The sequence below is a fragment of the Marmota marmota genome, unplaced genomic scaffold, assembly GCF_001458135.2.
Source record: "Marmota marmota marmota unplaced genomic scaffold, marMar, whole genome shotgun sequence".
In the NCBI taxonomy this organism is placed as follows: domain Eukaryota; kingdom Metazoa; phylum Chordata; class Mammalia; order Rodentia; family Sciuridae; genus Marmota; species Marmota marmota.
The window spans coordinates 18,927,852-18,949,907 of NW_026000229.1; the positions used below are offsets into that span (position 1 = coordinate 18,927,852).

General features: G+C 33.3%; 1 protein-coding gene across 1 annotated transcript in view; it reads left to right on the forward strand.

Moving 5' to 3' along the window:
* The window catches only part of Vps13c (vacuolar protein sorting 13 homolog C), a 176,092-nt gene that overhangs the window by 68,284 nt on the left and 85,752 nt on the right, over positions 1 to 22,056 (forward strand). Inside the window, exons 19-28 of the mRNA XM_048793227.1 lie at positions 5,266 to 5,408; positions 6,216 to 6,408; positions 7,940 to 8,054; positions 8,679 to 8,815; positions 11,109 to 11,232; positions 12,850 to 12,967; positions 15,253 to 15,382; positions 16,206 to 16,284; positions 16,907 to 17,046; positions 21,170 to 21,323. Coding sequence (XP_048649184.1) covers positions 5,266 to 5,408; positions 6,216 to 6,408; positions 7,940 to 8,054; positions 8,679 to 8,815; positions 11,109 to 11,232; positions 12,850 to 12,967; positions 15,253 to 15,382; positions 16,206 to 16,284; positions 16,907 to 17,046; positions 21,170 to 21,323 — 1,333 coding nt within the window. The remainder of the gene's footprint in view (positions 1 to 5,265; positions 5,409 to 6,215; positions 6,409 to 7,939; positions 8,055 to 8,678; positions 8,816 to 11,108; positions 11,233 to 12,849; positions 12,968 to 15,252; positions 15,383 to 16,205; positions 16,285 to 16,906; positions 17,047 to 21,169; positions 21,324 to 22,056) is intronic.

The following is a 22,056-nucleotide window of genomic DNA, read 5'->3' on the forward strand; positions in this document are numbered from 1 at the left end:
CCTTGACACGCCTTAGTCTTCCTGGTAATGGGGCTTCCTTTAATTCCTTTATTGCTTTACTGCATTCACATAGAGACTGTTCTGGCTTGCACCTCTGGCTGCTATCATAGATGTGGGGTTGGTGATCTTCCCCCTTATTTTATAAGATCTACTGAGTCCCTGAACTGTTTTGTGTGTTCAGTATTAAATTAAAGTCTCTCCTAATTCTTGATCATTCACCCACCTTGTTGAAAAGCTGCCTGTTTTTCTTGGTTCTCATCATGGAGCCACTAGGGAAGGGACCCCTCCATTCGGCCATCTTCTGCCTTTTCCAGTTTCATTCATTCTTAATGGTGGGTATGCAGTTGTATTTCATTATGGTTTTATTTTGTATTTACTGGATGACTAAAGAGCTTTTGCATTTTCTTATATATTTATTGACCTTTTAGACATTCTTTTTTTTGTGTGGCTTTTGCATCTCTTAATCATTATTAGGTTGTCTTTTTCTTGTTGGTTTGCAGGAATTCTTTACATATTCTGTATATGAGACCTTTGCTAGTTAGATGGATTGTTAACTATTTCCCAGTACAACAAAGTAGATTGTCTTTAATTTTTTAATTACTTTGCAAAATATCTTTTCCCACAGTCTAATGTGCATTTTTACTTTCTTAATGTTATCTCTTAATGGGGACATATTTTTATTTTCAATGTTATTTTATTTGTTAATCTTTTCCTTTATGGCTAGTGCTTTTTTGTGTCCAATTTAAAAAATCTTTCCTTACTGCAATAGGTCATATACCTAATCTTCTGCCAGAGGGTTCACATTATTTTGACTTATATAGTTAGACCTATGGTCCATTTTTATGGCCCTTTACTTGGCCTAGCACTCATTATTGAAATGACCAGGCTTTCTCACTGCTCTCACCCCTCATCCCTAGTCAGGTGTCTGTACACTTGTGGAAATTCTGTTCTGTTACATTTACCATACGTGTGTCTTAGTAGTAAGTTACTTAAACTTTGTAATCAGTCCTGCAAGCTAGCTGGGTAAATCCTTCCACTCTGGTTTTCTTTTAAGATTGTTTTACCTCTGTCCTTGACCCTTTAAATTCTCTATAAATTTTAGAGTCAGATGGTTGGTTTGTATGAAAAGAGCAAGATTTTGATAGCCATTTTATTGAATCTATAATTTGGGGGAGAATTTAAGTTTTTATGGTATTGAATTTCTGATCCCTAAATAAAGCATATGCCCTGTTTTTAGTCAGCTTTTTTTGCTACTGTGACTCTAAAAGGACTCAACCAGAACAACTGTAGATGAAGAAAAGTTTATTTAGGGTTCATGGTTTCATAGTCTTTGTCCATAGAAGGCTGGCTCCATTCTTTGGGGCTCAAGGTGAGGCAGAGCATCACAGTGGAAAGAGTATGGCAAGGGGAAGCAGCTCAGAAAGTAGAGAGAATCCACTCATCAGATACAAAATGTATACCCAAAGCCATGCCCCCAATGCCCCACTTCCTCCAGTCACACTCCACCTGCCTTCATTTACCACTCAGGAAATCCCTTCGGGTGATTAGTTCACTGATTTGAGTTAAGGCTCTCTTAAGCCAATCATTTCTTCTCCGCACCTTCTTTCATTGTCTCACATGTGAGCTTTTGGGGGATACCTCATATCCAAACCATAACATTTTATTCTTAAATAATGTTTTCTGGTTTTCTTTGTACATGTTGAACATCTTTTGTGGGGTTTGTTATAAATAGTGTGTTTAAAATTTGTTTGAGGTAGAATTCATGTACAATGAAGCACTCAGATCTTAAGGTCATTTTGATGAATTTGGATAATGGAGTATGCCTATGTAATAGCTATCCAAACCAAGATAGAGACTATTTCCATCCCTCAAACATTCCTGCTGACCTTTTCTAGTCATTTTTCTTCTCCTGCTCTCCAAAAGCAACCGCTTTATGACTTATGTGACCACAAATGGTTTTTTCCTGTTCAATGCATTTATGTATATTGTTAGCTTCTAGTGTTCACATAATGTTTTTGGTATTCATTCATGTTGTATGAGTATGGTTAGATTGTTACTTTTAATTATTGAATAGTAGTTCATGGTTCTAATATACCTCATTTTATTAACCATCTCCTGTTGCTTAATATTTTTGTTGTTTTAGTTCTTGGCTATTATCAAATAAGGCTGTTGTGAACATTCTTGTACAAGTCTTTTGTGGACATACATTTTCTGTTTACAGTGGCCTGGGAGTGGAATTGTTAATTTTTCCATGCCTGGGAGTGGAATTGTTGAGTCATAGGGCAGATGCGTATATGACTTTTTAAAAAAAACTGGCAAATAATTCTCCAGTGGTCATAATATTTTATATCCACTCTAGTCATTTCTCTTGTGCCTCTTCCTTGCCACATTTGATTTTTTAAAACTACTAATTTAAGACACTCTAGTAGAAATTCCACTATAAGTTTTAATTTGCATTTTCCTGATGGCTGATGATGTTGAGCATCTTTTCCTATCTTATTGGACATCCCTATATGTTCATTTGGAAAGTGTTACACAGTGCTTTTTGCCTATTTAAATTTTTTTTGTTTATTCTTTTATTATTTTTATGGGAGTTCTTTAAATATTCAGCTTATAAGCCTTGTTGTATGTACATAAAAAGATAGTACATGCAATCATTTGTCATTTATGAGCTTGTGACTTGTCTGTTGATTTTCTTAATGATGGTTATTTATGAGAAAAAATAATTTTAAAATTTTTATATGATTGGTACTAATGTTAGATCTGTTCAACAAATATTTGCTTACTAAAAGTTAACAAAGATACTTGCCTTTGTTTTCTGTCTAGAAATTTTATGGTGGTCTGGGTTTTATATTTAGTTTTGCATTCATCTTAAATTAATTTTTGTGCTTAGAGTGGCACAGAAGTGAAGGTTTATTTTTTTTCCATATGCAAATTGAGTCCTTAGTTGGCCCCTTGGTTGAAAATAAATTGACTCTCTCTGTGTGGTTGTATTGTTAGACTCTTCTGTTCTGTTGTATTCGTGTCTGTTCTTATACTAATGCCCCCATGTTGATTATTAAAGTTTTATATGTCTTGAAGTACTACCATTAACTTAGTTTTCATTAAGGGTATTTTGGCTGTTTAGGTTATTTGCACTTACATATTCTTTTTAGAATCATCTCATATTAATGTTTTCAAAAGTACATGCTGTGGTGTTGTTAGAGATTATCTTGAATCTATAGATTATTTTATGAAGCATTAATTTCAGCAAAGGGGATGTTATGGTCAATTTATTTCTTTCTCTTTCTATGACTATCTATCTCTCATTATTTCCCTTCTGCCTAAAGAATGCTCATTATAGTATTTACTTTAATGCTGGTCTGCTGGTAGGTAGTTTTTTTAATTTTTGTTTTTCTGCAAATATCACTATTTCCCCCTTCTTTCTTCATAGATACATTTTTTTTGTATAGAATTCTAAGTTGTTAATGATTTGTTTACAGAGTTTGTATATATAATTTTATTGTTATTTGTCCTACATTGTTTCTCTTGTATATTCAGCTGTTAGTTTTACTGTATCACTTTGAAGATAATTTCCAACCATCTCTGCCTTTGTTTTTTCTCCCATCGGATTGGGTATTGAACCTAGGGGCACTCATACCATTGAGATATATACCCCCACCTCCTTTTTTTTTCTTTTGAGACAAGGCATTACTAATTTATTGAGGCTGACCTTGAACTTGAAGTCCTCCTGACTTGGCTTTCTTTGTCACTGGGATTTCAGCCATGTGCCACTATACCTGGCTACTCCCTCTGTTTTTTAAGGAAATCTCTTTCCTTTAGTTTTCTAGTAGTTATACTGTGATATGTTTAGGTATCTATTTGTTTTTGTTTATATTATTTGAATTTTCTAGGCGATCTTGAGGTTTTATCAATTTGGGAAAAATTAATCACTTCAAATTTTGTTTCTGTTCCATCATTCCCTTCTCCTTCTCTTTTTGGGCCTTCTCAAAATATTTGTTTGGATCTTTTCATGATGTGTCTCATATGTCTTTTACTCTTTCTTTCATATTTCCAAGTTCTTAATTCATTCTTTGGATAGTTTTTCTAATTCTCTCTTTAGCTATTTGTTACTTTTAATCCCATTCACTGAGTTCTTAATTTGTTTTTGTATCTCTTAGTTCTTACATTTTCATTTGTTTCTTTTTTTAGTGGCTCACAATTCTTTACTAACATACTTAGGCTTGTCTTTCATCTCCTTGAACCTAATAAGTGTAGTCTATGTCTAAGCTTGGACTTCCTCTAAGTCTAAAATTTGATGACCGCAGTTCCTGTGAATTTGTTTCTATTTTCTTATTATTTTCCTGATTTTTGCTCTAATGTATCTTGAATTCTACAAGTGTAATTGTGTTTGTGTGTGTGTGTGTGTGTGTGTGTATGTATTCTTGCATGCATACTGTTTTTACAAATAATGGATATTTACAAAGAAATATTGAAAGTACTACCTTCTTCCAGAAGAGGTGGCTTTTTTTTACTTCAGAGAAAATTTTTGTGTTTTGGTATATGTAGCCACCGACAAGTGGGATTAGTTCTATCTTATTTAGGCATTGAGATGATTTGATGCTGGGCTACCAGTCTTGGGAGTCTGCCTACTTCTTCTTTGTTCCCATCATGTATCTTTTTAGGGTCCCATCCAAAACAAGGGGATTTTGTTAGTGCCATTGTCCCTTGGTGGGACCTGGTTTTCTGCTTTGAACCTGCCACCCTTGCTGTTAGCTTTCAGGCTGTAACCACTTAAATTTTTAAATATGTCTAGGGGAAACACATTCCTAGATTCTAGGATCATCTCTTTGGTGTTTGTCCTACCTTCAATTTCACTCAATAGTTTTTGGGTCACATTTTCCCCCCCAGTGTCTTATAAATATTCATAGCTATGAGGAAGATGTACTTTATAGTTTTTCTTGTCTTGGCTAGAGAATTGGTCTGAAATATTTAATTTGCTTTAGTAAAAGATGATGAGTTGAATATTCCTACTATACAGTGTTTGTCATTTTTCTTAATCTCTTTTAAAATTAAGAGAAATGAATTTTTGGATCTTTTGTAAATGTCCTGTTGAGCAAGCTAATTCATGGAATTTTCTAATACTCATTTATTGTAAGTATATGATGCCAGAATCTACCATATTTTATTGAATCACTTTATAATTCAAAGTATTTAATTAAGAAGAAACTGTTAAAGCAATAATTACTTAAACTTTAACAATTTTCATTCTTTCTTACCATTCAGTATGTTGCCCATATAATGACCCTGAAGTTGATAAGTACCTCTGTTGTAATCAGGGAAAGTAAAAATATTCCAGAAATACTAAAAATTCAGATAATTGGCCTTGGCACTCAAGTATCTCAGCGACCAGGAGCACAAGCAGTGAAGTAAGTTTTAAAAAACTTATTATTTCAATTTTTATTTCTAATTATGATTTAGGTCCCAAAGAAGGAGTATTATTCTGCATTAAATAAACTGATTAGTAAAAACTTTTTTCCTTTATGTAGGCCAAGATAGTCTTTTTTATATTTGTTTGTTTTATTTTGAAACTATAAAGCTAGTTCATCATTTTTTTCTACATACCCTCCTTTCCTTCACAAATATTATTAATCTATAGACTCTATATTGTGAAAGCTATGCATAGGTCCAGCAAATTTCTTTTTTCAAGTTGATAAGAGAGGATATGCAAAAAAAGCTCATAATTCAAGAAATATGTAGCATATTAACTCACTGTGAGAAGGTAATGTAAAATTAAATACCTCGTAGTCAGTGCTACACAGGCTCAGTTGTAGAAGAGAATAACTTGGCCAGGAGAAAAACTAGCTGAACAAGACACTAGGAGAAGTAGGGATGTGATGGTAGGTATTACAGGTCACTTGGAAATAGATGAGTTTGTCCATGGGGCATATGCTTTTATTTATATAGCAGTGAGCAGAACCTCTGCAGTACTCTTGGGTTGTCTAAAGTGAGTTTTTCATGTGAATGATATGGAGTTAATAACGATAACAACAACATCAGCAGCAACAAAAACAGATTGTATGGGTAATGAATGCCAAGCCAAGGAGATTGCATTTTAACTCTGGTAATGGGCATGAACCTGGCTTTTGAAGAAGTTTAAGGAAAACTTGTAATTTAACCCATTATATTGTAATGGATCTTATTACTTCCTCCCTCCCACCCCACATTGATTGTAGGATAGAAGCAAAATTAGAACACTGGTATATAACAGGTCTGAGACAGCAAGATACTGTACCATCACTTGTGGCTTCAATTGGTGATACTGCATCATCTTTGCTTAAAATTGAGTTTGAGACTAATCCGGAGAATAGTCCTGCTGACCAGACCCTGATTATTCAGTCTCAGCCTGTAGAGGTCATCTATGATGCTGTAAGTACAAGGAGAAAGTAATTCTATTGAAACCGTCTTGTATTTCTGATGTATGTTTGTCTTATTTCTCCTCTTTCATATTTAACATTTATTAATAGGTAAGTTTCCAAACAGTTTTATTCTTGTTTCAAAAGCAGTGCACAATTAGTGGTTTATTTTGATTTTTCTTATATTTTTCTACCATAAAGTTTATTTATCTCTGCTTATGTTAAGTTTAAAAAAATACTAGTATATTAGAAAGAGTTTCATGTTCATTTTACCAACTATTCCCAAATAGTTCATACTGACTTCCTACTCCAGTTCCTTTCAACTTATTCTTCCTTTGCTTTCAATGTTTAGAACCCATTCAGAGTGGCTTGGAAGTGATGAAAAAGAATTTCAGTGTTTACATGGGGAGAAACACTGGCATCTAGGTGTCACTGAAAATGTTGGCTCAGGTTCTGAATCTGTGGCTGTGCCGTTGATTCTGCCTGTCTTCACACCAGCAAGATAAGCCTGGCTTGTGTCTCATCACACCACTTACAGATTGGCCCTACCATCACTTATTTTTACTTTACAGTTTAGAGCTAGATTAACAGTGTATGTGAGAAGCAATCTATAAAGACTCTAGAACTCATTGTGTTCTCTAATGTTTTAAGAAAATAAATTGTCATTAAATTCACATAAAAATACCATCTTGAACATTTTTAAGTATATGCTTCAGTACTGATACATTCAGTCACACTGTTATACAACTGATCTCCAAAAATTTTTTCATCTTGCAAAATCTCTGATTTTTCTTTTCTTTTTTCTTTTTTTTAATGTTTTCTTTTAGTTGTAGATGGACACAATAGCTTTATTTGTTTATTTTTATGTGGTTCTGAGGATCGAACCCAGGGCCTCACATGTGCAAGGCAGGCACTCTATTACTGAGCTACAGTCCCAGCTCGAGCTACAGTCCCAGCTCCCTGATTTTTCTTTTTTACTTTTAATTTTACATGCCAGTAAAGGTGAACAGCTTTCCTTATTGCTCTAAACTTCAAAATTCAAACATCCAATTACAGTTTCAATAAATGGAGTTTTACCATCTAATTGGAGGCTAAAACCAGAAGTAATGTCTTTTGCCACATATGTCACTATAGAAAATATTTGGCACCTTAATGATATGTACTAATCTGTGGCCTCTCCAGAGGAAGATATAGTATTAACCTCAGAATATCTTTAGGTTTCTCAGTTCAAAGCGACAGTTTTTTAGAATTGAGTTGAAACCTTAAAATTTATAATATAGCCGGTGTGGTGGTGCACACCTATGAGCCCAGCAGTTTGAGAGGCTGAGACAGGAGGATCATGAGTTCAAAGCCAGCTTCAGCACTAGCAAGGCTCTAAGCAACTCAGTTAGACCCTGTCTCTAAATAAAATACAAAATAGGGCTGGGGATGTGACTTGGTGGTTAAGTGCCTTTGAGTTCAATCCCCATTCCTACCCCCCCCCCCCAATTTATAATATAGAAGAATTATGTATAACTTAGTTGTATTTTAAAATTCTTTTACAGAAAACCATAAATGCAGTAGTTGAATTCTTTCAGTCAAATAGGGGATTAGATCTTGAGCAGATAACATCAGCTACATTGATGAAGCTGGAAGAAATTAAAGAGAGAACAGCTACAGGTAAAGAATCTGAGTGTCTATATAAGCATCAACTAAACTTTGAAAATGTTGTCTAATCTAATGTAAACATTATATTTAAAATCATATAGGTTGTTTTCTTCTTTGATTTGTATTCAGGCTGTATTATTTAGTGGACATAGCTTAACCAAAGGCAAATATACTTTCTACACCAGATGAGAAAGAATAATATCTGGCACACATGGTTCTTGCCTGCATTATTTATAGGAACGTTGCCTCAGAATGGGCTTGAGGTGGAAATATCCCTCCATCTCACTTCTTAAGAAGTTGAATGACTAATTTTAAAGATATAGGTTTTTGTATAATGTGGCCTCTAAACTCAAGTCAGCTATTTTATCTGGTTGCTTAACCAGGGAAATAGTAAATCATTCTGTCTTTAGATAAAATTGTAGCTGTGTTGGGTTTACTGTACTTATGTGTGCTGATGTGATCATATCCTATTGAATAGATTCAGTTTTCACCTCATATGTTGAATTGAGAATCTTTGAGAAGAATTGACACTCTTCCTAATGCTTTTGAAGTAAAATTCTTAGTCTGATTGTTAATAGTATGATCACTAATACTTAACTTGAACTTCTAATCATTTTTTTTTTTGGTCTTCTTTAGGACTTACACATATTATTGAAACTCGAAAAGTCCTTGATTTAAGGATAAATCTAAAGCCTTCTTATCTAATAATTCCACAGACAGGTTTTCACCAAAAAAAGTCAGATCTTCTCATTTTAGATTTTGGTACATTTCAGGTATGTATATATGCATTTTTGTTTTTGATAAGCTTGGTAGCTTGATATCTGATAGCTTGCAGTTTTTTTCCCTCACGGTTCACTTAAACTAAACATAGACTTACTTTTTCCAAGCCTAGCTTAGAATATTTCATATATATTAGATGGTGATTAAAATAAAACACCCCAGAATTTTCTGTAATGGTAGATGATTTGACATTGAGGACTAGACTACTTTCGTCTTTTCTGAATTGGAGATAAACAGTTTTCATGGTTTGTAAAGTTTAAGTATACAGTGTTACTGTTGCTAATATATTTTGACATTAGGAAATTGTACACTAGGAGCATAGGTTTGTTTTAACTACTGTCAGTAACTAAGTATTCTTCCCCCAACCCCCTTGTTGTGTGTTAGCATCCACATATCAGAGGGAATATTTGACCTTTGATATTTTGGGATTGTCTAATTTGATTTAGTATGCTAATCTCCAGGTCTTTTCATTTACCAGCAAATATCATAAAGTCATTCTTTATGGTTGAGTAATATTCCATTGTGTATATAAAGCATACTTTCTTTATCTGTTCATCTGTTGATGGGCACCTAGGTTGGTTTCATAGCTTAAGCTATTGTGAATTGTGCTTTTATAAACATTGAGGCTGTGTCACTGTAGTGACATTTAATTCATTTTAACTCCATTGGGTAAATACCGAGGACCGGGATAACTTGGTCCAGTGGTGGTTTCATTCTTAGTTTTTTTGAGGAACCTCCATACTGCTTTCCAGAGTGGTTGTACCAATTCATGTGGAAAAATAAGAGGCCCAGAGCAAAAGCAATCCTTAGTGAGAAAAGTGAAGCAGGAGGCATCACAATACATGACCTTAAATTGTACTACAGAGCTATAGTAACAAAAATAGCATGGCATTGGTACCAACTACATATGAAGACCAATGGAACAGAATAGAGGACACAGAGACAAACCCACATTAATAGTATCAAACTAGTCAAAAGTGCCAAAAACATACATTGGAAAAAAAATAGCCTCTTCAACAAATGGTGCAGGGAAAATTGGAAATCCATATGTAGTAGAATGCAATAAAACCCCTGTTTCTTACCCAGCACAAAACTAAACTCAAAGTGGATCAAAGACCTAGGTATTAGACCAGAAACCCTGCACCTTCTAGAAGACAATATAGGCCTAACTCTCCATCGCGTCAGCTGAGGAACTGACTTCCTCAACAAGGCTCCTAAAGTGCAAGAAGTAAAATAAAAAATCAATAAATGGTATAGTATCAAACTAAAAAGCTTCTTTACAGTAAAGGAAACAATCAAAAGCATGAAGACACAGCCTACAGAATGAGAGAAAATCTTTGCCATCCACACCTCAAATAAGGTGTTAATTTCCAGGATATACAAAGAAATCAAAAAGCTTAACAACAAAAATCAAAAACAAAAACAACAACCCAAGCAGTACATGGGCAAAGGAACTAAAATAGATAATTTTCAAAAGAAGAAATACAAATGGTCAATTAATATATGAAAAAACTCATCTCTAGCAATTAGAACTCCTATATTTTGAATTTTGAATCTTCTGGAAAAGGTGACACTTTTAAAAAGTATAGTCCTAAATTTCACTGAGAAGGAGGAAAAGAAAGTAGAGATTGGAACTGAATTCTAATGGCCTAATTGCTTTCATAGCATAGCTAGGAAAAGGAACAGAACCCTGCTATTTAGGTGAAGGATGCAAGGTGTAGGGGAGCTGAGTCCTAAGCCATACCTTCTGAGAGCCAGGAAGAAGAGTTTCCTTTTTAGTCAGGTTATTTGAGGCAGACAGCTGAGTAACTGATCTAATTATTGAAAATGTGCTTGGCACCTATTATTCAAACATAGCAGATGTATGATAAAATATTATACTCCTAATAAAGTACTGTAAGTAATTACCAATAAATTAAGTAAAGTCTGGATTCTTTAAGGGTAATCTTCTCATTTTAGTTAGATTTTTTTTTTAATTTTTAATTTTTTTAAATTTAAATATGACAGCAAAATGCATTATAATAATTCTTATTACACATATAGAGCACAATTTTTCATATCTCTGGTTGTATACATAGTATATTCGCATCAATTCATATCTTCATACCTGTACTTTGGATAGTAATGATCATCACATTCTGCCATCATTAATTACCCCATGCCCCCTCCCTTCCCCTCCAACCCCTCTGCCCTATCTAGAGATCGTCTATTCCACTCGTAACCGAAGTGTTGATGTAAGTACTTTCCTCTTGCGAAAAATTTAAGAAATTTTTTCCTCCATTTTAGCTCAACAGTAAAGATCAAGGTTTACAGAAAACTACTAATTCATCTCTGGAAGAAATAATGGATAAAGCATATGACAAGTTTGATATTGAAATAAAGAGTGTGCAACTACTCTTTGCAAGAGCAGGTAAACCACTGCTCATCCTTTAAGGTCTTAGGTTGAGTGGCTTTAGTAGTGTATGTATATATGTATATGTTTATGAGTTCTGACAACTGTTTTCATATATAGCCTGTAGAACACCAAACAGGACTTACCAGTGCAAATCACCATCACAGTTAGAAATAGAAATTTACCTAGCAATATTTTTATCTAAGCCCATTTTTGCAATGTAGCTGTTTTATCAGCTCAGAATACAAAATGAAAGTTTCATTTGGTTCAAGTGCTTCTGTCCTAATGCTTTTGGAATGTTTCAGTGTTTTCCTTAGTATTTTTATTATTAAGTATTTTACTGCATTAGCCTGTGCTTCATTTCAGTACTACTTTAACTTCTGCTTTATAGATACTTGAGAAATATATATCTACAATATAGTACAGGTTAAACATCCCTAATCCAAACATCCTAAATCTGAAATGCTCCAAAATATGAAACTTTTTGAGTATTAAAATGACACCACAGTGAAAAATTCTCCTGCTCTCATGTGACAGGTTATAGTCAAAATGAACATGCACTAAAAATATTGTGTAAAATTAATTTTCATCTTACCTGTTTAAGGTATATATGAAATATGAATGGATTTTGTTTTTAGGCTTGAGTCCCATCCCCATGATATCTAATTATGTATATGAAAATATTCCCACACCCCCCAAAATTTCTAAATCCAAGGCATGTCTTCTGGTCTAAAACATTTTGATTTAGGGGTACCTAACCTGTAGCTATAGTCCTAAAACTTTAAAGATAATTATTTTTCAAAAGCTTTTGTGTTTTATATTGCTTAAGTATAGATTTTTGGTCCATTGTACTTCAGTTTCTAGAGGCAATAAGTATAAACCATCCTTGAGTATATAGCCCTTTATAAGTCATTGGAGGAAGGTACAGACATAATCTCTAAAAGCAGGATTTATATTCTTGTAGGATTTATAAAAACATAAAGAAAATGTTGGATTTTATGTATTAGGAACCTGTTAATTCCTTTAGGTGAAGTACTTAAACAGATGATTAAAACTGCCTTTTCTCTTATACTTATCTGTGAATAATTGTTTGACTTACAAGGTATAAAAGCCCATCAATAAAGATCTGCAAAGGATCCTTAGCCACTGGGAAATCTGTTTTTCAGATCTCTTTTTTTGAAGAATGGTGATTATTACACATGTTTTTTTGGTCAAAAAAATTAGCTTGATAAAATATTTTTGCTTTGAAATTAAATGCTAAGCTTGTATATCTATTGCACTTAGGAACCATAAACTTATTTTTTTTCACCTGTGTTTTCTCTCTTCACTATACCCACTCACCTTGATCACCAATTGTAAATTGAGGTAATAAATGCCTGGGTTTTTTTCCCTTTTTGTTTTGAAATGCAAGGTATTATCGTATAAATGTTCTCCAAACATCTAGAATCATTTTTACACCACAAACTGACTTCTGTCAGTCTATATTGAAAATAAAGATTATTTAACTTGTTTGCTGAAAGATTTAAAAATTTGTGTTCATTGACTCTGATAACTCTTTTTTAGTAACTCAGAGTAGTTTTCCACAGAATATCTGATAATTTTTTAAAAATAATATTTTAAATTTTTTTTTTAAAGAGGAAAACTGGAAAAAGTGTCGATTTCAGCATCCATCAACTATGCATATATTGCAACCAATGGATATCCATGTTGAATTGGCCAAGGCAATGGTAGAGAAAGACGCTAGAATGGCCAGGTAATATATGCACTGCTTTTGTATTAGAAATCAACAAAGTGACCTATATCTCCATCAGTTACTAAATTTTAAGGAAGCAAAAAATGTATCTCTGCGAGCCAGAAAAATACTGAATATTCTGTCTTGGAGCAGAAATAACATTTTAAAGAAGACATTTGTTTGAATTATATCTCATATATCTCATTTCAGAATTCTTATTTGAATGTTGTATGAAAGTTGATAATCCATGTTTTTGAATGGATTCAATTCAGGATTCAATATCCATAAAATAAAATCTTAAAAAAAAATTAGAGGCTATTTTCATCCTGAAACCATATAAATTGTGAGAAATGTAGGAAAAAAATAGAAAATGAATTTTGAATTTAAATAGATAATTGTGAAATTATGTTGCTGTTTAAAAACCAGCTTTATTGTGGTATAATTCTATAAGCTGTATCATTTAAAATGTCCAATGTAATGAAGTTTTGACCTATGTATAGCTCCATGAAACTATTATCGAAGTCAACGTACTGAATGTGTCTATCACCTCCAAGTCTCTCTTTCCCCACCTAACTCCTTTCCCCTAGTCCCTAGGTGACACTGTATATTTGTGTTTTCTGACACTCTACATTTGTTAGGATTTTCTAAAATTTAATATGAATAGAATCATAGAGTTTTTGGTTAGCTATTTTCGGCATGATTTATTTGAGATTCATTCATATTGTTGCATGTATCAAATAGTTCCTGATACCCTTTGTCAGGTTGATGTTAAACCAGCCTTTCCTTACCAGATAAATCTTACTTGGAAATAATGTATTAACCTTTTAAAATATTGTGGTCTTTGCTTGCAGAAATTTTGTTATGAAGTTTTATATCTATGTTGATTGGGGGGGGGTATTGGTTTGTGCTTTTCCTGTTTTGTTATAAGGGTAATGTTGGTTATCTTGAAGATCTATGGAATTGGTATTCTTTCTTTCTTATATGTTAGGTAGATTTAGCAATAAAGCTATCTCAGCTTGGAATTTTCTTTGGAGATAATTTTAACTACACATTCAGTTTCTTTTGTAGATACATGTCTATTCAGATTATCTATTCCTTAGAGTGCTCTTTTGTGTATTTTAGTTGTTTTGAGCAAAGGTTTGAAGTATGTTTGCAGTGATTTTTTTTTGTATATTTCAAGAAATATATTCATCTTGGTTATTGAGTTTACTGGCATAAAGTTATTTTTGTATTTTCATATTACATTTTTAACACCTTAAGAATCTCTAAGGTGTTAAATCTCTAAGTTAAGTGATCTTAACTCTGTCATTCCTGATATTAGTAATTCATGTCTTTTCTTTATTTTTCTTAATCTGACTAGTGTTAATCAATTTTGTTGATCTGAAAGAACCCATTTTTGGTTTAAATTATTTTCTATATTTTGTTTCTATTTTTTTAATCTTCCTGATTTCTACTCTCCTGCTTATTTTTGTTTTCCTCTGCTTACTTTGAGTTACATTTGCTTTTCATTTTTAGTTTTGTAAGATAGAAGCTAAAGTAATTAATTTGAGGCTTTTTATTTTTCCTGATATAGGCATTTAGTACTATAAATTTCTCCCTAAATACTGCTTTATTCTACCCCAATAATCCACCTAGCAATTGGGCATCTGTCAACTTGAACTGTTCACAGTTTAGTCAGGAAGCCAAACATAAACCTAAAAGAGCTCTATGAGTAGCAAATAGCTGCCAGGAAGCTATTGACACAAACAAATGTCAAGCAGTTGTATTGAGTAAGGAACAGAATAGAGCAGCTGCCCAAATTTACATGACAGATAAATACAGGCTTGGTGATTTACTAGTTAAATGGATGTCCTCATGGAGCTTACATTTTAATCAGGAGACCCAAAATAAACAATTGTACAAATGATATGTCAGGTGCTTCCCACTGCCATACATATAAAAAATAAAAGTGAGAAGATAGAGAATAATGGGGTAGGTGTTCTTTGATACTGATAAGAAATCGGAGATTTTAGGAAATAATATATGTGTGGTGATTTTGGTTTTAAAAAGTAGACAATTGTGAAGGATTGTCATAACAATTAGTTAATGTAAAAAGTTCTAACTGCATAAGAATGGAACACTTAAATTATCTTACATAGAACTTTCCATTCCGTGATAATGTTGTCTAAATGAAGCATGAGTGGAATTAGATTAAAACATGTCCAAAGCAACTTTGAATTGACAATATAGTCCCTTCTCAAATTTATCCCCTCTTCACAATACAGAGAAGCTGACTTTGAAACCTTATAGTTAATTTATATTTTTAGATTTAAAGTATCAGGAGGACTTCCTTTGATGCATGTGAGAATTTCTGACCAGAAGATGAAAGATATGCTGTGTTTGATTAACAGTATACCTTTGCCACAGAAATCATCTGCACAGTCTGCAGAGAGACAGGTAAGTGGTTATAATAGATATACTGAAGCTTCTCTTTTCACAGAACTATCATTCATTCATTCATTCATTCATCGTACTGGGGATTGAACTCACTGAGCTACATACCCAACCCTTTTTAAATTTAATTTGGAGACAGGGTCTCACTATATTGCCCAGGCTGACCTTGAACTTTTGATCTTCTGCCACCACACCCACGCCTGATTAGAAAATTATTATTTTTAAGTATTCATGGAAAGTTAGATTTATGGAATTTGTGACTGAAAGGACAAGAAATAAAGAAATGAAAGTAAGAACGTTATCAATTTGTAAAACATTTTAAATAGAGCCCAAAATAGAAATCTTCTTTGTTAAATTGCCAATAAACTAATGATATAAAATTTTCTTATATGTAGGACTTAAAAGTTCTAGATCACTTTAATTATAATGATCTTTGTAGCATAAAAGAAATGTTGTATTTTTACTTACTTTGAAATGAAATATCAGAGAGTCCTGATGGTGATACCATTTTGCAGGGACCTGTATAAACGTGCATTTTAGTATTGTTGTTAGCAACAACTAAATGACACAGAATGATGAAATAGACTTGCCTACTGGAGTTATATTTAGTTTTGTCTTTGTAAATGTGGATGTTAAACTTAATAATTTATAGAATCTAACCAATTATTAGCTGATTACATGAGATGTCTTATTAGAAAGTTTGTGTATTGTGTGTATGTATCTTTTCATCTCTGCCTTCTATTACTTTTTGTTCTTTGCCTCATTTATGTATATTTAGTCTTGCTAAATCAGTAATTTTAAGAAAGCTTTTTATATTCTTTGCCAGATATCCTCAATTCCTATTATTTCAGGAGGGACCAAAGGTCTACTTGGTACTTCACTGTTGCTAGATGGAGTGGAATCAGGTAAGAAATATAAACTGTTGCCAAGCCAAGCCTATAAATTGTTACCTAGAGATAACATTTTCAAAAAATAAAGGAATTCTGAAAGTATTATAGTAATTTACTGGTTCTACTAATGAATGCTGTGACTTTGGGTCACTTATTTTTTTTAAGCTCAGCTGCCTTCATTGGATGAATGACAGTTTGTGATTGATAGTACTTAAGATTCTAAATAAGTTACTTTATTTTAGTTTTTGCTTCATTCTCTTTGTGATACTTTTTTCTATCCTGGTCTGATTTCTTTTAATTTTGAACTAGAATGTAAGCTTTGAAAAGGCAAGATCATGTCTATCCTGGGCATTTATAAGATAGGTGATCCCAATAAATATCTTACTGCATATTGAATAAATGAACTAAGGTAAAAAGCAGAATTATTTAAGTGAAAACAGTAGTGCTATTTGACTTTTAATTTGATTGTCACATGCCAAATTAAATCACTTTATGGAACTTTTAAAATTCAGACTTTTGAGTCTGTATATGAAGTTTATATCTAATGAATTTTACTTTTGGGAAATTCAGGTTTGAGTGTTTTGTGCAGTTTGCAGTGGATATTATGTAAGACTAAATGAATATCTTTTTCCTTTAGAGTCTGATGATGAGTATTTTGATGCTGAAGATGGAGACTCACAGATTGCTAAAAGTATCAAAGGAACAGAATTTAAAAAAGCTGCAGAGATTCCAAATGAGGAACTCATTAATCTTCTACTCAAGTTTGAAATTAAAGAAGTACGTAGACTTTTTGTCCACAAATATATTTTTGTTGCCACTATCTTCTTAACTATAAGCTAGACCCAGGTATCAAGTATATTGAAAATGTGCTCTGCTTTTCTTACTGCCCAATGCATGTGCATGCTTACACTTAAACATGTGGGCTGTTTGAAAAATGAAATACTGTTTTTAAAGAACAATGTAAGGATGACCCATGGGAATAATCCCATCTATTCTGGAATTGCCTGAGACTATTAATTAGAATTTGCATTTCTGCAGAAAATCTCTGTGACATTTATTTATTTATTTATTTGTGATTTCCACTTTTGTGTTGAATAATATTATTTATTGTCATGGTTATAATTTGGAAAAATGTCAACAACCTAAAATTACCAACGTGTTTTTTTTATTGCCTTTAAAGTCATATAGTAAAAGAAAACCTGGAAAGATATTTACAATATAAAACTGGAGAAAAAACATTATAATACCAACGATTATAAATCCATTTAAAATTATGTGTATACATTTTCTTTGGTTAATAATAGTTGTTCATGTCTGGATGGTGGGATTATAGTTTTTCATTTTTGCCTGTTTCCTTTTTCATATTCTAAATTTTGATAATAAGTTTATATTACCTTGGTAACAGAAAACAAAACATAGTAGAGATGTTTCTTATTGATTGTTTAGATCCTAAAGTGAGAGCTTATCTAAAATAATGTCAGATATGAATTGTGTGTACAAATATAAGTATTATTGGTATTTGTTTTAAAGAGAGGTATGTTTTCTACCATTAGCCTTCTTTGACTTCTCTTTTTCTTTTATACTTTGATCCACAATATCAGTCAGTCCCTTGACTCTTCCAAATGCATTCAGATTATGGCTCTTCTCTTCCATTGCTACTGTACTGAGTTATCATTATCTCTTACCTGGATCATTGCAGTAGCCTCTTAACTATCTCTATTTCGATCGAATACTATGTTCTCCATATAATAGCCAAAGTGATCCTTTTAAAGTGAAACTCTAATCATATCACTATTCTTCAAAACCCTTGGCTTCATATCTTTCTCAGAGTAATGACTCAGTCTTTACTGTGGCCTATAAGGCCTTCCACAGGTCACCCCACATAAATGTTTGGCTTTGTTTTTAGTTCTTTCCCACCTTGCTCACTCTGCTGCAGTCATATTTCGTTTATTCCTTCAATAAATATGTATCCAGGTACCATCATGTACCAGTCATTATACATGAAGGAAACAATAGTGAGGAATGTTTCTGCCTCATGGAGTTTACACTTTTCTTTTTTCTTTTTTATGTATACCAAAGCACATTCTTTGTGCTTGCCTTTTCCTTTGCCTCTGGGACACCCTTTTCCTGCATGGCTTGATTCTTTACTTGCTTCAGGTATTGCTCAAATGTCATCTTATTGCAAAGTCTTGATCACACAACACATGATAGCAATGTTCATTTTCTCTAGAATATATCTTCACTAGGACAAGGACCATGTCTGGTCTGTTTTCCTTGGTGTGTCCTTGGTTGATGGCATAGCCTGATACATATTAGAAAATACCCAGTAAATATTTCATTGAATATTGAATGATGAAGTAAAGTGAAAAACAGCCAGACACTGAAGGAAAAAATAGTATTGCTATTTGAAAATGTTTTCCCAGTGTGACTTTTTTTTTTTTTTTAAACAATCTTGAAGTTATAAATATTTTGCGGGCTGGAGATAGAGCTCAGTTGGTAGAGTGCTTGCCTCCCATGCAAAAGGCCCTGGGTTCAATCCCCAGCACCAATAAATAAATAAATAAATAAATCGGTAATAAAATTTATCTTTATGTCCTACTCTTAGTGTATATTTAGAAAATTATCATAAAAATACTTGGTTGGCATGGTGGTGTCACCTGTAGTCCCAGCACATAGGAAGCTAAGATAGGAGGATCCCTTGAGTTCAGAAGTTGAACACCATCCTGGGTAACATAGCAAGACCCAAAACAAAAACAACAAAAACTCACCCATGATTTTATATATTACTTTTTATATCATTTAATAAAAAATTTATTTCTATGATGTTTATTTTTGTTTATCACTTTTATATTTATACTTTTTTTGTGTTATCAGAGATTGAACTTGGGGGCACTTGACTACTGAGCCACATCTCCAGCCCTATTTTGTATTTTGTTTAGATACAGGGTCTCACTGAGTTGCTTAGGTCCTTACTAAGTTTCTGAGGCTGGCTTTGAACTTGTGATTCTCCTGCCTAGGCCTCCTGAGCTGCTGGAGTTACAGGCATGCACAATCGTGCCCAGCTGTACTTAATACTTTATTGTGCTACCTTTTGTTATCTTAGTGTTATTCTGCTAACACTCCTGGTTTTTCTTAAGTAAAATTGTGTGTAATTAAGTATAATTGTGTCATCTGCTAGTAAGATTAATTTTAGCCTTTTTTTATTCAGCATTTTTGTCATTCTGATTACTATTCTTGGCTGTCAAATTACTCTAACACTTAGGAGCTTAAAACAGCTATTTTAGTTTGCTCACAGTTTGTGGGTTAGGAATTCTAGAAGGATCCAACTGGGTTATTTTATGTATAGTCTTTCATTTCAGACATGTATTGCTTGGGGATGCAATCTGAAGTCCATGGTGGATGTCCATAGTTGTTCACTCACTAGGCTGCTAGCTCCTACTGGTTGTAGGCTGGGGGCCCTGTTGAGGCTATTGTCTGAAGCACATATTCAGGCCTTCCCCCGAATGATAGTGTCAGGGTAGCTGAACTTCTTACATGGCAATTAGCTTTCTCTAGGGTCAACTTTCTGAGGTGGGAGTTTAAAATTCTGTCATCAGAATTTATTTCGAGGTGACCAGCATCCCACTAGGGTAGGTTCCTGCTTAGGAGGTGTGAGACGCCTGGAAGTAAAAAGTCTGAAATAATTAGTAAGAAATAAAGACAGAGCCAGACATTAATAAAAAGGGAAGCATATAATAGGTTTTTCAGTCCTGATAGGAGCTGGAACTGAACAACTAAACAAAGGGTCTGATTCTTTATTTAAGGGGGAGTACATCAAAGGCAGGGTTAAGGTTTCAGCGGGAGGAGTTCAGTGCTTGCTTCTCAGTGTAGCTGGGGTCTTGCAGTAAACAGGTTCATTGGCATTTTGTCAAGCTGCACCCATCTCTGAGAGGCTTTGTGGCTTCAGCGAGTCACCCCATCTCCGGTGCGGTGCTGTGCTGAACTTGTGATGGAGCGAGGTAGGAAACCACATGAACCAGACTTTCTCAAACTAGCAGGGTTGCTGCTGGAAGTTTCTCATACCAGGCTTTCCTCCCTAAAAGGCTTCAACATCATTTTAGTTCACTCACAGTTCATGGATAGCTTCCTGCAAAATTCATTATAGTATAATTTTTTTTACACGCTATTGATTGAAGTATTCACAAGCCTGGCCAGGTTGAAAAGGTGGGGACAAAGATTTCTACCTTTTGATGAGTATGTTAAAGAACTTGCAAGTTTTAAAATATTGCCACATGTGCCTGGTGTGGTGGCATATGTCTGTAATTCCAGTGGCTCGGGAGCCTGAGACAGGAGGATCACAAGTTCAAAGCCAGCCTCAGCAACAGCGAGGCACTAAGCAATTCAGTGAGACCCTGTCTCTAAATAAAATACAAAATAGGGCTGGGGATGTGGCTCAGTGGTCTAGTGTCCCTGAATTCAATCCCCAGTAACCCCCCCCCACACCCCCGCCACCAAATTGCCACACATGTTCTTTTTTTTATTGGCTGAATATATTGTCTGTAATTTCTAGAATTAAGTAGTAGTATGCTAATGAACATTCTTGTCTTACTTTTCACTTTAATAAAATGCTTTTGGTGATGCTTCTGTCATCACCAAACATGACTTATTTTAAGAAAATCATATTAAGAATTCGTAGTTTTTCTATTTTTCTAAATTTAAAAATCAATAATGTTAAATTTTATAAGAATATTTTATAAGTGTACCTATATTCTTGATAATAAAATTTAAGATAATAATTTCCAATCAGGAATATGAGTAGTGTTTCCATTATTGTCATGGTGACATGTATGGAGAAAGATTTTGGTTTTCTTATTTTAAGTATGACATACACTTTTTTTATTGGATGTGATAATTCTTTTAGGTGATTTTGGAATTCACTAAACAACAGAAAGAAGAAGATACAATTCTAGTATTTAATGTTACACAATTAGGAACAGAGGCGACAGTAAGAACATTTGACTTAACTGCAGTGTCTTATTTAAAGAAAATCAGCTTGGATTACCATGAAATTCAAGGTAATAGTTTAAAAAATAGAAATAATGGCCAGTAATAAAAATAGCACTTTTGTGTGTCTGAAGCACTTTTATTTACATAATAAATAATAGCAAATACTGTTCTACAGTATTCACTACAAATAATAACTTTCAATTTTTATAACAATGCTGTGAAATAGGTAGCATTATTATCTCCAGTTGATATCTAACAAAGTCATAGATTGGTCAGATTGGTCATATAATTTATCCATGAATGAACTGATAAGTAGGCTTTAGGCTGATTGCCAAGTTCAATATCATGTAACTCATGAATGGCAAAAGCATAGAATTTGTCTCTGGTCTTATGATATTGAAGGTCTTGTTTTATTTAATTGTGTTCATGTATCAATAAGAAGCACCAGTTATCCAAATTAAAATGGTAGAATGCAAAGTCAACTCTTAGAAGCTTTTATAGTTTGTTAACCATTTACCTTGTGTGCTCATATTTTTGAGACATGAAGGAAGGGATAAATCCACATAATTAAAATGACCTAATATTTGCCTAATGCTTTTGTCAAATATAAAGACCTATGTTTTATAATTTTAAGCCTTCGTTTGGAAGAAAAATGTTTTATGTTATTAATATTCTGTAGGTATTGTCTTAATACAGAGTTTACATTACTGCCTTAAGGGAAAATATATAATTAATGTATTTCTAAGCCTTTTTTTAAGGGAAGGTTGAGACCTCAGTGGACAAGGGAAAATTAGATGTCTT